A 17,455-nucleotide genomic window follows, 5' to 3' on the forward strand; every position below is an offset into this window, starting at 1 on the left:
GTGACTAGCAACAGTAAAAGGATTCAGGGAAGCCTAAACAACGAAAACCAATATATCTAAGTAAAATAGAAAAGCGGTTCCGTACCAAACACAGCGAATAAGTATATAAACACGATACAGGAGGCACCCCCCCAAGAGCTAATAATAATTGTTGCGTTTTACGTTGAAAAACCACGATATGATTATGAAAGACGCTGTATGGAGGGCTCCGGAAATTTTGACCACCAGGGGTTCTAAAGCCTACATATAAGCACACGAGCCTCTGCCATTTTCTCTCCATCGAAATCCGGCTACCGTGACCTTCGGGCCAGCATTCAAGCGCCATAAGCACTGGACCACCGCGGCGGGTAACCACTAATAGCTACGACAATTAAATTCAGTGCCTATGGAAAATGGCGTAAAACGACTATTTGGGACGCTCATGAGAAAAACGGAGCAATGGTATAACAGTGTTTCTCGAATATCTTTGCCAACGCATTTAATATGGCGCCTAATAATTTACGTTATTATAATGCAAACTGAAATTTGCTAATTTACTTAGCAGTAAGCAGAATAATCGTTACTGTATACTCCAGGCGCGCCCGGATTATTATAGATTTGTTCTCGACATCACCGTTACGTAACAGTAAATTCAAGTGGAATATAAGTATATAAACTTATATTTCACTTGTAGAAGAACAGAAGCAGAAATGACGTAGACAGTTAAAACTAGGAATAAAGCAGAGAGCTTACATTGGCAGCACGTTAAATGCATATTGCAGTAAGCAGACCGGCAGAAAAAAAAACAATATAGAGACATAGGTAATGTACGGGATGGAAAAGAAGGACCCAGCTAAGAAATAACTTCTGCTAACAACCAAATTATGATTTTAAAAACTCCTGAATAAACGAAAAACAGACGTACGCCAAGATAGCGTCTGTTAGGTGAACGCTTGTTCTGTTAAATTCAGCATCGGTACCGTTGGTGCCATATAACTGTTAGAATCTTATTTGCATATAAGTCAGTCTCATTGCATGTAATGCAAACTTACATTCACGAGATCCTTCAAATCACCTAAGTGTGAAAGCCACGAGAGGCAAAGCAACCCGCCATTCTTGCATTCTTCAGACTTCGTAACGAAGCACCACACAAGAGGAACTTCGATAATAACTTTATAGCGGCATCAGCACGTGTACGAAAGACGCCACACGCATTGTAGTACGCGGCACAGGAGAGTGGCTAAGTGCCGGGTGTCATGGCACTGACCAAAACTAAAAAAAAAACGATTAAACAAAAATTTGGCTGGGCGCAGACGTTAGCGCGCTTGTCTGACGACGCGAACGCCACCTCGTAACTCTGCTCAACCAATATATAGGGATGCTCGGAGCTTATCGCCTATCCTCGATGGAAAAAGTCTTGCGTAAAGATAAAATAATGTCACTGCCTTTAATTTTATTCCGGTGACTTAGTGGCAGCAGTATCAGCTTGAGAAGCTCGAGCTCAGCCAACGTTTATTGCTTCGCACGGTGGTGGTGCGATTGCAGTATCTTGTATCTTAAGATACACGATACATTCTTCAATGTATCGGAAATACAGATACAGATACTTGTTTCGCGAGACGTATCGCGATACAGATACAAGATACCCAACATGTATCTAAGATATTATCGAAGATACATGTATCTTCGATACTGCCCAGCACTGCTGCATGACAATGTGGAACACAACGTCGTGAAATGTAACACTTTATGATACATTTGGTAACGAAAAGAAAGCTGTACAGATTTGACGCGGGCGCTTGACAACACAGAACACACTAATCACGCTCACATACACTAAACTAAGGTACATATACCATCGTTAGAGTTACTGTATATGCTACCTTTGGTAGCATATACAGTAACTCTAACCATCGTGTCCTCGAAGCGCCCTCACAAGCGCAGCAAACCACAAATCACACGTCTTCGCCGGGGTTATTAAACGCATTTGCCGCTTGTCACTTTTCAATCACTTTGATATGGACGTATGTTACTCGTGAATGTTCCGACCAGAGACTGTGTGAAACCTTGAACGTAGCTCTGTATGTAATACTAACCTTCTGGCAACCAAGTACACTGTCATAAGTCAACCCAATACGGAAGGAATTGCAAAAAGAATATCGTTTCAAGAGATGCACACGTTCATCGTGTTACGCTGCATGGATGCCATCTGTCCTTCCAGTTGCAATTACTTATTGCGCTAGGGTGCTCCGGAATCCACAATAAGAACTTAATGCACTTCCAAGGTTTATATCAGTACTGTTCAAGAAATGCATCATGTATAAGAGGATGTTCTCAATAGGAGAAGGAGAGAAAGGAAAGAATTATTTTGTAGTTAGGAAGGTTCTCTTGATGTGACCGAAATATTCCTGCTGCAGGTCATTGTGTAATGCGAAATGTTTAATAATGTGACATGCAACGTGTAAAGTGTAGCATCTACGGTAAACATGCAATTGCAAACATGCAATATACACTGCTTTCGGAAAAGTTCAGTGAAAAGTTCAGGGGCTTTAAAAAGAGAACACTGAGTCATAAGCCATGATTGACAGGTGTGATGCCGTATATATTGTGTGAGCCGCCAGAGAAGACGCCGCTAAAGCTGCCAGCCCCAATCAAAGGGCAAGATAAGTGCACAATAGAAGACAATATTCACCAGACGAGCTGAATGCACTTAAAATGGTCGGAACTGAGTGCGCGTTCTGCTAGCTCTTTAGTTTCTCATGCCGGCTGTTTCGTTTTCGTTGTTCCATTATGGACAAATAAGAAAACTTATAAACTAAACAAGGAAAAAAAAAGCGATTTCTTTACGAATCCACACGTGCCTTCAGCAAGGCGATATATATGTGAGCGACATGGCGCTGATGGTCAGATGGCGCACCGAGTTGTCACCCGGCGTCTTGACGTCATGGGCGGGCAGCTTCTTAACGCACTGGTAGTAAAGCATTGTGGATAAGATGACTCCAAACCGGCATCTTCATTGCTGCAAATAACCGGCTTCAACGTCACAAAGGCGCGGTTAAAAAAACCATAGTCATCTGTGATAGAACAATGAGGGAAACTGCGCGCAGTGCACTGATAACCTTCATGTGACGTCATAAACATAGCTTCCCGCCGTGCTCGTACAACAACATAGCGGCTTCAGTGAAGTCAGTGCAATCCATCTGCAGTAACGATCAAAAGAGTTAAAAGACTACGCATTCTTTTTCTCTGGGTGTCACGTGACAAGGGCAGCATTTCCTGGTTGTGTCGGAACACTCGTTTCTGCCTCTGCCCAGAAGTGTTGAATGCTTCGCGGTAGTGTAACGTGATGAACCACAGCGTAACTACCGAGGCAAGGACAAAAGGACGGACAAAGTGCTGAGTGTACGTTGTTTGTACTATGCGTACTGTTGCGCGGTTTACTGTACGAAAGTCAAGTGCGGGCCCCACACGACCATCACACGGAAGGACGCCGACCGGGTGAGTGTTCGTGGGTTGCTCTTTCAAGAAAGCGTGCAATTTTGTTAACCTTAACAGGTAGTCGCAGCAAAAGAGTTCGCATTTCATAAAGTTCGGTGGTCTGACTGAACAACGTGGCGAGTATCGATGACCCTGCCCACAGTCGGGTACAACTTCACATGGAGAGTCATCGGGCCATATTAAATTCGCCCTGCACGGCAATTTTCACTAGTAGCCGCTTGATCTAGGCACCACGAAAAGATTGTTTTCGACAGTTTGATAATAAACACATTTGTGACTTGAGCACGTGCAACTCCGTCTGCATCATACACTGCCAGTACCAAGCTGCGGTGCGCACTCGCCGACTAACGGCCACCAAAAAAGAGCTAAAACAAAAAAATAACATCAGCAGCCGACAGTGGTCCGTGTCCAAGTTCTGTCACCAGGCCGATTTCGCGCTGCCCGAAAAAGACGTCAGGATCTCGACGACACGTCTGCTTGCGCACGGCACTGCAGCGTAGCTCCGCAGTCACGTGATCATTACGCAGCACGAACGAACGTGCACTGTCCTTTGGCAGCGGTTGCGCGCGATGCACTGCGTCATGCCGCGACGCGCAAGGGCCGCACAGTCACTGTAGCACGTCTTCGTTGGTCTTCGCACGGCGCACACTCAGTTTTCACCGATACCGCACCACCGCAATGTTCTCCATTTCGTTGCCTGCATTTCGTTGCCTGTCGCGCGCTTCAGGCCGGCCCGCGTAACGTGTAGTCCGAGGCACGTCCCCACCGTGTCGGAAGAATTGTCCGCCACCGGATCAGCCTGCGTGGAATGCGAGACAGAAGGGTCACATTACGTGGGCCGTGGCCCTTCGAGATGCACGGTTGTCCTTTAGGATTTAGAAATAATGCACTTATCTGCCAGCGTTGGATCGCTTACTACAAAAGGAAGGACTTCAACCCCTGAACGCCGGCAAATGTGAGTATGGTTCGAATCAGGCCCGTAGCCAGGGAGGGGGGGGGGGTTAGGGGCGCGGGCCCCTTCGGAATTTTGGTGAAGTAGGTGTTTTCACCAAAAATAATAAAAATAGGTGTTTTTCTCAAAAATCCAAGGTTTTCAGCAAGTGCCCCTCCGAAAAAAAAATTCCTGGCTACAGGCCTGGTTTGAATACACAGTGACCAATGAGTTACCACTTGCTTGCGTGAATGGAAGAAGGGGAATAGATCAAGGGCTCGTTTTCTTTTGTTAGATTAGACACAACCTTATGAAGCAACAGACAACGGAAGAAAGAAAATACTAAAGGGAGATGGCAAGGAGGTTAACCAGACGCATATCCGGTTGGCTACCCTACGCTGGGCGAATGGGAAAGGGCAGTGTAAAGATGAGAGAGAGGAGGGAAAGGAAAGAAGAAAATTATCCGTAAATATGCTGACGCGTATGTGGCGGTGGCGCTGTACAATAGTCAAACGCGTTCACAAAGGCTCGTCATCCTCAAAAAGCACCAAAGTGCTTTCACTGCCTTGTGGGCCGACGAGCGATGGTGACGGTGCTCTAGCAGCATTTGCACAGAAAGCGGCCGATCGTCCAATCGTCGCAACCCGTCAGAAAGTGTTCGTACTTAAGAGGCAAATCGAGGGCAGCGGCATAGCAAATGTTCGATGATTCTTTCGGTGCCGCAGGCTTCGCGTGCCGCGCTGTCCGTCACTCCAAGTAGCATTGTGTGTGACTTCGTGAAGGCAAGTATGGTATAGGGGAGTTTTAAATGTGTGTCATTGTAGTATGCGTATCGGCGCATACGGCGCTATCCGCGATTTCAGCTCGCCATATCGCTTGCCATTACAGCCGAGAAAGAATCAAGAATGCGTCGTGCGCGACGCAACGTGTCCGCTCGAAGCGGTTGCCGTTTGCAGTCATCGGCCCCTTAGTGTTGCCCATCGACAAACAGAAAGACAGCATGGATAAAGTCATGCTATCCATGCTCCCATGAGCCTCCATGCTTTCCTGTGACCCATTTTTAGCTACATACAGCCGCCATCAAGCGGAGCACTAGTTTCGCTACTCGGCCATTACGGTATGCGCTGCGTAACGACATATGCGTATAAGACGCATATGCAATTCGTCACGCGGCTAAAAAGTATTCGAGTCGCGTAGTGCCACATCGAACACTTACTGTGCACAGTGTGAAGCGGCCCAGTACAGCAGCGCAGTGTACTAGTTACGAAGTCCCTCAAAGTTAATTCGCGCTCTTTTGAATCAATTTTGCTGAAGAGCGTATGGCTGACGGACTACACCGACAGCGTACGAATTTATGAAGCTGACCATAATGGCTGGGGAACGCTTCCGAGTCAGATGTAAGTCGAGCCATTGCTCCAACGTTATCAGAAATTAAGAAAAAAAACACAGCGAGCGATATCAACTGATTATAATTTAATTAAGAAGCGTCAAGTTAGCACTATTTAGTACACAGACTGCTAGCCCCGCTCTTATAGTACAAGTACCGTACGGAGGTGCCTTTAGCGATTAGGCGACGTGCAAATGAGCTCAGAAAGCGTTTTGCATATATATTTTTTGTAGCTGTTCACAAAGCTCCGTGTCATCCATACGAGTCACTGTCTACGATGCACGCCAAAACAAATATCTGCCGAGTTTCTTAGGCTCCATGCGCGTTTATCATAATCGCGGTGGTAATCGAGGCTATTAACGCTACTATTGGACGCCTCACCACGTGATATCTCCCTCATGGCGGCGTTCACGGGATCGCCTTGAAAAGGGTCAACGAGGAAGAGGAAGCATTTGGACCAGGCTAACGGGTGACTGGCAGTTATACAACGCAATGGCCAGCCGATAGCCTTGCGGTTGTTTCAGCTCCGTACGCGAACGCTTCCGAGCCAGCGATAACTTCGTCTGCGACGAAAATCAGATAACTTCCCAACAGGGACAAAAACACAGCCGTCTCATCGCTTGCTTGCGATAGAAAAACAAAACGCCTTGTCATATATTCACGGCGTGCAGCGTTGCAACGCGTGCTTCATGAGTTTTTGCCACCCTGTCCCATGCTCAGTATGCGTGGTTGTAGTGCATTTAAAGAAAGCCGAAATTTATGTTGCGAGATAAACGATGACTGCAGGGAACCCGTGTATGCGTAAGCGCTCCTACATGATGTTTGCTTCCTCCGACCACTGAGGTTATATGAATCCTGAGCTTTGACGCTCTCGTCAGTATACGGAGAGTTCTTCGAGTGTGTACAGGGCAACGGGCTAACACAGAGACAAGACAGACGCGGACGAGCGCAGACTTCCAACTAGAATTTATTATCGATAACGCTGAAGTATATGCGAAGAAACAAATGTGGCTATGCTCATATCGAACAAACGAGATACATTCAAACAAGGCAAGAAGAGTAAAACATAACATGAGATTAAACACGATCCAGGAAGCATTGTTAAAAGAATTCTCGCTATCTTAGTGCGCACATGTGCGCATCAAGAGAGAGAGAGAGAATAAGAATAAAAGAAAGGCGGGGAGGTTAACCAGGGCTGAGCCCGGTAGGCTACCCTGCACTGGGGAAGGAAAGAGGAGGAGAGAAAAGTCACTCTTTCAGCCGACGTCACAGTTCCGCGTTTGACATCACAAACGGCGAATCAGTCCGGTGTCCTTGAGAAAACGCAACAGCGCTTTCGTTGCCTTTCGGAACTGTGATGTTCAGCCCCATGGTCCCAATATTTTCGCGATAGTGAAAGCGCTTCCGTCCATTTGATTTAGTGCAGTGCTGAGGTGAAGCCTCTCATTTGCGTATGTCGGGCAGTGACACAGAAGGTGCTCAATAGTTTCCTCAACGGCACAGTCGTTGCACTCGGCGTTGTCGGCCATCTATATCTTAAATGAGTAGGCGTTGGTGAACGCTACACCCAGACGCAGACGGCACAACACTGTATCTTCTTCCCGGGAAAGACCAGGTAGTAGCCGCAGTCGTAGAGATGGGTCGAGAGAATACAGTCGGTGGTGTGTGAACTGTGATGTTTGCCACTTTTGCAGTGTCATGTCCTGCTCCAGCTCACTTAGGTATCGAGCCGCATCAATCCTAGATAACGGTATAGAAACAAGGTTCGTCTCTACATGTGCTTTTCTGGCAGCTTCATCGGCGAGGTCGTTGCCGGAGATACCGCAATGACTTGGTATCCACTGAAACACAACGTTGTGTCCTCTTTCAGTCGCATAGTGCAGCCTTTCTCGTATCTCCCACACAAGTTGTTCGTACGATCCGCGACGAAGTGCCGACGAAACACATTGTAGAGCCGCCTTTGAGTCGCAGAATATTGCCCATCGCTCAGCCGGTTGTTGCTTGATATTATCGACGGCACCTCGCAGGGCAACAAGCTCCGAACCAGTCGATGTGCTCACGTGACAAAGTTTGTAAGCGAGGTTGATGTGTCGTGATGGGATGACGGTGGCGCCGGTGGAGCTGGCCTGGGTGGTAGAGCCATCCGTGAATACGTGAATTCTGTCAGCATAAAATGTATGCAAACAGTCCAGAGCTGCTTGTTTCAAGGCCAAGGTAGAAAGGTCTTTCTTGTTTCTGATTCCTAGGGCGGAAAGGCGCACTTCGGGTTGACGTAAGCACCACAAGGAACGTGAGCTCTTTACCGGACAGAGAATGAACGGTTTCTATATTGTAGAACATTATAAAGGCGAACAAAGTCATTGACAGGATAGGAAGATACACATCAGGCGTTGTGTGTCTTTCTATCCTGTCCGTGTCTTTGTTCGCCAGTGCAATGTCATCGGAAGCGACTAGCCCAGCTGTCCGCGCTTGGAGATCTATATTGTCCTTGTTGTAGTATCCTGACAACGCATGTGCGTCCTCAGACATGCCTTACTAACTAATCCAAGCAACTACGTTGCTATGTGAAAAGTGTTGCGTGTTATGTTCCTGCTCGAGGAAATGAACGTCACGTCATACATACTACATACGTACCCTTGATCAAGTTCCGCGGTGATCTCTTCGAGTGTCTTGTGCTTGGTCTCCGGCACGCACAGGAATATGAAGCACAGTGCCAGCACGCACACGCCTGAGTACATCAGCAGCGTGTCACCGACGCCCAGGTTGTCTATATAAAAACAGCGAAAGAAAGAATGATTTGACGCTCTCATTACGTATGCCTGGAGGGCGCGGCTCAGCTTTTCGAGCAGGCGTCACAAATGGGTGTTTGTCACCGATTCTACCTGCAACAACAGCGTCGCTTCCAAAATGAACCAAACTCGGCTCACTCACTCACTCACTCACTCACTCACTCACTCACTCACTCACTCACTCACTCACTCACTCACTCACTCACTCACTCACTCACTCACTCACTCACTCACTCACTCACTCACTCACTCACTCACTCACTCACTCACTCACTCACTCACTCACTCACTCACTCACTCACTCACTCACTCACTCACTCACTCACTCACTCACAGGTTGGTCAGGGTACGAACACCAGCCATAGTGGCCTAGTGGTTATAGTGCTCGACTGCAGACCCGAAGGTTGCGGGATCGAATGCCGGCCGCGGCTGCCGCATTTCGATGGAGGCAAAAGGCTAGAGGCCCATGTGCTAAGATTTAGGTGAACGTTAAAGAACCCCAGGTGGTCGAAATTTCCGGAGCCGTCCACTACAGCGTCTCTCATAATCATATCGTGGGTTTGGAAAGCAGAAAACCAACAATTATTATTATTATTATTATTATTATTATTATTATTATTATTATTATTATTATTATTATTATTGTTATTATTATTACATTCTGGATTACATGCCGGATTGCAACGCTCAGTTCTTCTAAGTTATTATTATTATTATTGGTCAGGGTAAGAGTGACAGACCTCGTGGAAGAATTCATCATAGAGCAGGTAGCGTAAAAAATACGGGGACACAGCTTACAAACTCACCCGTGCTCGTTCTTACAAACTCGCCCAGATTTCCGTTCTTGTGGGAGAGCTCGCCGACCAATGTTGCCGACAGTTTATTCTTAACCAAAGAACAGAGGAAGTCTTTAGAAACGTGTGAATTCTTCTTACCTAGCACTGTGAGGAACGAGGCAGACACACACATGTTGGCCGCCCAGTTTGCGGAGGTTGCCACTGATATGGCTCGGCCTCTGACGGCTGCTGGGAAGATCTCGCTGAGTATCAGCCAGGTAGCTGCGTAGAGCAAAGGACATGATTGTTGATGTTTTGGGCGGCACTGGGCAAGTTGTTTCAACAAGGCTTGCATCGGTAAAATGCGCATTAAAACGAGGTCTCCGCAGCAGTTCGCGGTGCGCGTTAGTTATGCCACTTAAGAGCTCCAGTCGACTTGACCAAAAGTTCGTGAGATCGAATCCCGGCCACATTTCGGTGGAGGCGAAAATGCTACAGGCCCGTGTGTCTATAGATTTAGGTGCCCGTGAAAGAACACCAGATGGTCGAAATTTTCGGAGCCCTCCACTACGGCGTCTCTCATAACCATATCGTGGCTTTTGGACCTAAAACATAAACAATTATTATATTATGTTATGAACTCCAGTTTACTTTAATCTGGCTGTCTGTCAGTTTAACATGGCTCTCGATGGCAATATTTTACGCGAAATAGAGCACTTGCGAAAATTACCTGTTATGTTCTCTGGTGAAAGGAGACAAGTGCAGTACTCTAACAAGCTTAAAACTTAGGGTAATTGATCATCCATTCTAAAAATTCACGCAACGCAATATAGAAATACAAAATACAAATAGGCTGCAAAAGAAGCTTTCTGTGTGCACGTTCTGGCTGTATTTTGGGCTGTTTAGAGTCTAAAAATCGCGTAGAGTGGACCACAGTATAATATGGTCCCCGCCAGCGCATGCCGAAATGGCCATCAGTGCCATCTACTGGTGAGCAGCCCGGTGTTAAGGTCCTTGCTTAGGCGGATGCACAGCCTTATTTTGCGAGTAGCCATATCGTGTTTACAGGGGCTCGCAACTAAAATCGCGATGTTGACGCGAGATGTCGTCACTGGAGCTTTGAAAGCGTTAGTGTCTTTCGATTCGCTCCAATATGCGGTCACTTCTTCTAGTGCCAAGATCATTAAAAGCTGTTAGCTGCTGGCGGTAGCGATAGCCGTACATGCCTAGGAGCACAAAAAGGCGGGCATCTACGCAAGCAAGGTTCCAGAGGGTAGCGGTTCGCTAGTAGGGATAACAAATAGAATCTCAGCACACGCTCACGTGATGCTTGTTATTTTGAGATCGACCATATATTACACTTTAAAGGTGCAAGCCCCCGTGGCTCCATTTTCGATTCTTTTCCAAAGCCAGGGCACTACACATCTTCTAACATAAGATTACGTTTGGGTGTGTGTGCGTACGCAAACGTGCAACGCACGCATGTCTTTGTCTCTGTGCTCTTGTTGAAATTCCGTTAGTGCGCTTCAGTTGGCACCAAAACAAACTCTGCGAAAACAAAGGTGTCGATAGCACATTACGCTGACAAGTTGCTCGAACAAGAAAGATACTCACTGGTCCCGAAGCTGACTCCGTAGGCGAACACGTAGCACATGAGGGCGGTAAGCGTGAGCGCCCTCTGGAAAGCCGAGCCTTGAGGAATACCGGAACACTGAGACTCTTCCGCCGCGGCGACCACAGAAGTGCGGCCAGCGACGTGTCTTTCAGTCGCCTCCGAGCGGGGATGCTGGTCGCCAGCGACCGCGTGCGATGACGTCGATGGCGAGCGCTGCTGCGATGGCGAAGCGGCAGCAGTTTCCGGCATGTACGAAAGCTTTCCCACTCTAACGTGGTCCGGTGCGTAAGAGTTTGCGACCATGTACGACGTAGCCGTCGGTATCGTCTTAGTCCCTGTCGAGTTTGCCAGCAACTCGATGAGCGGCTCTTCGCCGATACCTTCGTCTCCGTTGTCTCCATGCTGCATCTCCAGCGACTGGTTTTCGCCCACTGCTCCTTCGTCTCTTGTCAGCTCAATCTTCCCTCGGCTCTCCTCGGACTCGGGACTCGACTTAGCGGCGACGTCTCCGGCGCGGTCGAAACTCCGGGACTGCGAAGATGCCGCGACCCCTCCTGAAGGCCGTCCCGGAGTGTAGCCGACGTCCATCAGCCCAGCTCCGCTTGAGATCATCTGGTCGGACATCGGGGGAGGAATCGAAAGCCCCGGCGACGAATCTAAACCGGCCGAGTCCGAGGAAAAGGCGTCGCTCTCCCTCCTGTGCCGTTGGTTCGGAGAGGAGGGCACGTCGGAATTGCGGAACAACATCGGGGCCGGAATGCGAGTGGTTGTCACCCCGGTGTCGTAGCCAGGGGGAGTCATGTGGGAGTAGTGAGTCGCGGAAGCATTGAAGACGCTAGGCCTGTCGCGGCAGCGCAGCGCAATGCTGTGGCCCGAGCCCCCGTAGGAGTACTTTGCGAGCATTCCCAGGGCGAAGATGCTTATAGCCATGAGGATCACTCCGGCGCAGAGACAGACGCGACGGCCCAGCCGGTCCAGGACCAGAAGGGCGAAGAGCGCTGCGCCAACCTGTGGGGGTGAATTAAAACCGGGTATGCTTATCCCACTGCGAACCATGGAGGATTTACGCAGCCAGGCATCAATTTAACGAAATCAAACTCCGCGAAATTTTTTACTAAAAAAAAGCACCGTTCCTAACTCATGTCCGTTGAGTCTGACGAGCAGAAAGCTCTTAAGCAGCGAAATAATTTTCTGCCTAATTTGACAAGCATTTTAAAAGAAAACTCGGATATTTACAAGGGAGGTATATATGTAAATAGGTTTAAGTTACACATTGAACTGCAAGGACCGTTCACATCTACGAATTAACACAAGATGAGGTCAAGAAGATTGGGGTCTGCGACAAGTGCAGTGGTACGCTGACAAATACATGTCTTCTTGCTCATTATTAAGGATATTGATATTCTCGCGAGTGTTCATTGAAATAATGAAGTGAACTGGTCCTATTAAACTCGTTTAATCAAGCTTCGCAGTCTAAAGGCTAACAGTCAACTTAGGGGACCTTGTGGTTTTGACATTTTCATTCAACCGTTCGTAGGAGCGCATTTTTGTTGTCTGGAAGTTTGAATACGTTATGCGGCAAAGCATTCACAGTTTCTTTTGCTTATTTCTCGCTTTTGGGTGTTCGTCGGCTTCTTTTTGTTTTCTTATATATCTTTAGCTAGTTCTATGCTATTACTCGAGCTATGAAGAGTATTCACTTCGTGCCTGCCAGTGACTCACGAGAACATAGACACGAGATCACAGAACTTTCATTGTTGTTTGAGTCCACCTCGGTGGTACAGTGGTTACGGGGCTCGGCTGCTGAGCCGTATGTCGCGGGTTCGATTCCGGCCGTGGTGGTAGAACTTCAAAGGAGGCGATACGCTAGAGGCCCGCGTACTGCGCTATGTCAGTGCACGTTAAAGAACACCAGATGATCAAAATTTCTGGAGCCCTTCACTACGGAGTGCTTTGTAATTATATCGTGGTTTTGCCGCTTAAAAACCACATATTTTTAGGGTTGTTAATGATGTCACTCACCCAACTCGAACCCCCAAACAGATTTGTTTCCATCAATAAAAACACAGCGCCAATTTAAACCCGGACCAGAAAACATCACACGAGGACGGGCGCTGACTGCCAACAAAGCTTTTATTGTGCGTGCACAAATATATATGGCCTCGTGTGATGTTTCCTGGTCCGTGCTTTAACAAGCGCTGTGTTTTTATCGATCGATCCTTACCAACGAGCTCGCGTACAAACGCTTATAAATCAGATTTGCTTATACGTTAGCTCATTGGCGAAGCAGGCTTTCGTTTCAAGGCAGCCCTCACGTCATCGCTCGTCTCTGAGTTGTTAACTGATAATCGATCGGCTTGTTATTTTCACTTCGTGGAACGTTAGGACGGCAAATGTTGTCAAGACGTTTTGCATAAACTTTAATGAAATTCCCTAATATGAAAGGGAGCTTGCTTTCTACCTACCTTGACGGCTCCGAGTCCCACGGAAGCGAGGGTGGCAGCAACGTTGGTGCAGAAACCCAGATGCTTGAGCAGAGTAGGGGCGTAGTAGATAACGTTCGTTTGCCCGGTGCACTGCGAGCAAGGCATACCAATGAGCATTTGGGAGGTTTCAGCAGTCATACATGATCAGTGGACAGGTTACAAAAGTCGCTTAATTTCCTGTTATTTTTGAGAAATGAGACCACCCGGGGTTTGCACAACAATGTAAGGAATCATTTCGCTTCATCCTATTTCGCTGAGTCAGCTCTGGTCACAAGTGTCGCTTATTACATCGCAACAGCAATTATATGGAGACTCGAGGCACATTTTGGCCGTCGCCGTCATGTTCCGTATAAAGCGCAAATCAATAACATCGCCTCGCGCGTCGTTCTATGTACGAGCGAAAGCTCGAAGGCTGCAGACAGGCGCGACTCAAGCAGAGATGAAACTCGCCGGCCGGCTCTGTTGGGAGAAGGATCATGAAAGGGTGCCGGTGGATGGCATGCGTCGCTCGGGCAGCAACTTCGAACTTTGATCAAGAGGGCGCGGTCGCGCGCGCTGTCTCAACAGCCGTCAGTAGACGGCTCCTACCCTTGTACGTGCCGTGCTCTCACCACTTACTTCGTGCTGAGACGACAGACAGCAGGAAAATCGCTGCGCTCCCTGGAGTGGCCGTATTTCATTACGCCAACGGTGTTGTAGAGTCACACGAGATCAGATTGTAAAGGCGTTAGCTGCTAGCATTACTTCGTATAGCATTCCAATTGTTGCTATCGAATTCATTGCTTCGCCCTTGAGGTGAAACTGACTTTTTTTTGAACGAAGCAGAAACAGACGTAGGCTGCCGACATGAACAACAGAACTCTAGTACACTCTTCCTTCTAAATTATATTCATCTCGCTACAATGCCGACTACCTTCGTCGCACAGCAACATTATGAAGTAACGTTGCGCATCTGATGCCGCACGTGTCCGTCAGCGCATGCGTGGTGCGTGTATGTGTGCGCGTGTCTGTATATGCTCCGTGAAGTTATAACACGTACCTGTTGTAGAATGACGAGACCAACGCCGACCAGCATCCTTCCTCTCATCCCAGGCGTGAAGAGGTCTCGATAGCGGTAATTCTGAAAGCAAAAGAAAAACCTTTACCCGTCTGTCATTACAGGGCATTTAATGGGACTAAATCAAAACCTGGTATCTACAATTAAGAAAATCATTGCAACACAGAGAGAGAGAGGGTGGCTAACCGGGAATATACTCCGGTTGGCTACCCTGCACTGGGGATTCACTTGGTGCCTGCCGGTGACTCACGAGAACATAGACACGAGATTCAGTAGACCAATATACCTTAGTGTTAGAAAACAAGTCTCTTTTTCTTCTCTTTCAGTCGTGTGGAGTCGAAATCATTCCTTCGCGCCCTCAGCCTCCATCGCTTTTGATTTCTTTTTAAGCGGAGGTTTTATACCTCACAGATTTAGGTGTCGTACGCGAAAAGAACCGGCGCCGGCCGGATACAGAAATGCGGCACTTGAAGGTACGTCGCTCACATGCGTATGCGCCGTTTTCCAATAATTGATGATCTCTCGATCGTGGGCTTGTCGGAGATCATCCGTTTATGATATGGCAGTGTGATATTTGTGACAGTCAGATATGGCAATCTGAATTGTCATTTTCCGCTGCCACATTTCATTGCTGCCTGGATATGAACGCATGGCCTCACGTTCCGGCGCCGGCGCCGGAACGCGAATCATGAGGCACGGTGCTAACTGCTTAGGCGTGCCCTTATGCCACGCCCGCAACGGAACAGAGCCATTTCGATTCCGCCGGTGATAGAAAGAAAGGAGGAAAGAATGAAGGAAAAAAAGAAAGAAGGAAACATAGAATGAAGAAAAGAAAGAAAGAAGAAAGAAGGAAAGAAAGACTGAAGAAAAGAAAGAAAGCAGGAAAGAAAGGAAGAAAGAAAGAAGGAAAAAAGAAAGAAAGAAGGAAAGGAAGGAAAGAAAAAAGAAAGGAAAAAGGAAAGAAACAAAGAACGAAAGAAAGGAAGAAAGGAAAAAGAAAGAAAGAATAAGGAAAGAAACTAACAATAAATAAATGTGCTTCGGGCACGCACACGTCAAGCTTCGCTTGCCCCCGTTTTCCCGATAGGGCAAGGGGTCCTGAATTTTCTTGGTTTGTGTGCTTGTGGGGTGGATTTTCATGACGCAATCACACGCACTCGCCCAGCTTAATGAGCACCAACCTGTTCTTCCAGCAGCGATTTCTGCATGCGACTCAGCTCCTGGGAGGCAGCGTTCTCCCCGTGGATAACGTTGAGCACCTTTCGAGCCTGTGCAAACAAAGCAAGAGAGTAAAGTGACAAGTTAAGAGCGCAGACACAGCTTTGTACTAAAGCACACGGTGCACTTCCTGCTGCAAAGTGCGCTATAGTGAATGAAAATGACTGTTTCTAAGTATAGTCTCAAAGGCATTGTGCATGCAGCCAAAGTCAAACGGGCTGGTTTTGATGCCCTGAAAATCGTAGATGTGGAGGGAAACTCGCGTCAACTTCCCATTGTTTTGTTTGCTTCTGTTTACATTAGAAACCTTAAGGCACACGTGCTTGAAGACAAGTTCCCTTTGTTTGAAGGGATGGCTAAGAAGAGAAGAATTAGTAGAGAAGGAACGACAGGGAGCTAAACTAATCACTTTAGGGCAACAGGTTTGCTACCCTACACATGGGAACAGGATTGGGGATATTGAAAAATGGAAAGAGGCTTTAAAACCAACGGACCCATGCATCACTACAGGGATTTAATTAGTTAGATGTGCTTAAATCACCGGCAAAATGCGGTCCACGAGAAGTAGGACAGAACGTTTCTTTACTAAGCACCCCGCATATCATCGTTGACTTGTTGATCAGGGTCCAACATGTCTTCTGACACACCTTTAGTTTCGTACATGTCCTTTCAAAAGATGTGCTCTTGCATTTTTCTGTTATGGAGTACAAAATATCTACTATAGATTCCTACAGAAAATACTAGTATTAACTTTGGCGCTAGCATCTATGAAATTGAGCTAGGCGTGGCAGCTTTGGCAGCATAGGACTGATCGGTAATGCACGAATTAGCCTAGTCTGCGTACTAAATCAGCATTTTGACATAATACTGCTTAACATAAGCGCTACAGCACGCAGTTATCGTGCGTGTGCACCTAACGTCGGAATTGTCGCGCCTGTGGGTTTCATTTTTTCACGCCGTAAAAAACGTGGACTTTACCAAGACGTACAAAAAAAAGCAGCCTATAGCCGAGGAGGCTTAGAGTATAGGAATAATACTTCTAGAGAGTTAGACCTTACCTCATCGTGGCGTCCCTTGAGCACGAGGAAGTGTGGGCTCTGTGGCAAGAACAGCGTCCCCAGCATTTCCAGCAGGGCCGGGCACGTGGCGACGGCGAACATGAGCTGCCTTCGAGGGAGACATCGGGGACGTTGATTTAGCACCGGTGTTACACTACACAACTTTTGAGTTTTACACGCGACAAAGAATGTTTTAGGGGGCGCGAGAGTAGTAAGCTGCTCTTTCCAGCAGAGCCCTGGGCCACCTGCGAAGGCTGATTGACCGGGCCAGCGGGATTGCAGCAGCAAATGCAGTGCATGCGTATGAGTTAAAATATTTCGGGAGTGGGAGGGGGTGGTGGTCTCTGAATCCATCATACGTCTATGCTGTACAGCATTGCTGTAACCAGACCCGCCACTGTGGTCTAGTGGTTTTGGTGCTCGACTGCTGAACCGAAGGTCGGGGGATCGTATCCCGGCCGCGGTGGACGCCACTACGGCGTCCCTCATAATCATGTTGTGGTTTTAGGACGTAAAACCCCAACAATTATTGGTGTAACCAGGAGAGGGGGGTGTTGAACGACCCCTCTCCTCCCGAAAATTTTCAGTTTTGCATGTGTATACATACGCACGCCCGAACGTGCATAAAGGGTGGTTGAAAGTGTGCGCTTTGCTCACTCTT

General features: G+C 47.6%; 1 protein-coding gene across 2 annotated transcripts in view; it reads right to left on the minus strand.

Annotated features, from left to right (window-relative positions):
* Nucleotides 1-2,493: 2,493 nt before the first annotated feature.
* LOC119372099 (solute carrier family 2, facilitated glucose transporter member 10) overlaps nt 2,494-17,455 on the minus strand; it is a 90,255-nt gene continuing 75,293 nt past the window's right edge. For both annotated transcript variants that reach the window (XM_037642558.2, XM_037642557.2), the window contains exons 6-13: nt 16,795-16,903; nt 15,700-15,786; nt 14,501-14,581; nt 13,441-13,551; nt 10,975-11,983; nt 9,520-9,642; nt 8,430-8,562; nt 2,494-4,276 (exon numbers count right to left, since the gene is read on the minus strand). In XM_037642558.2, the coding sequence (XP_037498486.1) occupies nt 4,201-4,276; nt 8,430-8,562; nt 9,520-9,642; nt 10,975-11,983; nt 13,441-13,551; nt 14,501-14,581; nt 15,700-15,786; nt 16,795-16,903 (1,729 nt within the window). In that variant the 3' untranslated portion in view covers nt 2,494-4,200. The remainder of the gene's footprint in view (nt 4,277-8,429; nt 8,563-9,519; nt 9,643-10,974; nt 11,984-13,440; nt 13,552-14,500; nt 14,582-15,699; nt 15,787-16,794; nt 16,904-17,455) is intronic.

The sequence above is a fragment of the Rhipicephalus sanguineus genome, chromosome 10, assembly GCF_013339695.2.
Source record: "Rhipicephalus sanguineus isolate Rsan-2018 chromosome 10, BIME_Rsan_1.4, whole genome shotgun sequence".
NCBI classification, from domain to species: Eukaryota; Metazoa; Arthropoda; class Arachnida; order Ixodida; family Ixodidae; genus Rhipicephalus; species Rhipicephalus sanguineus.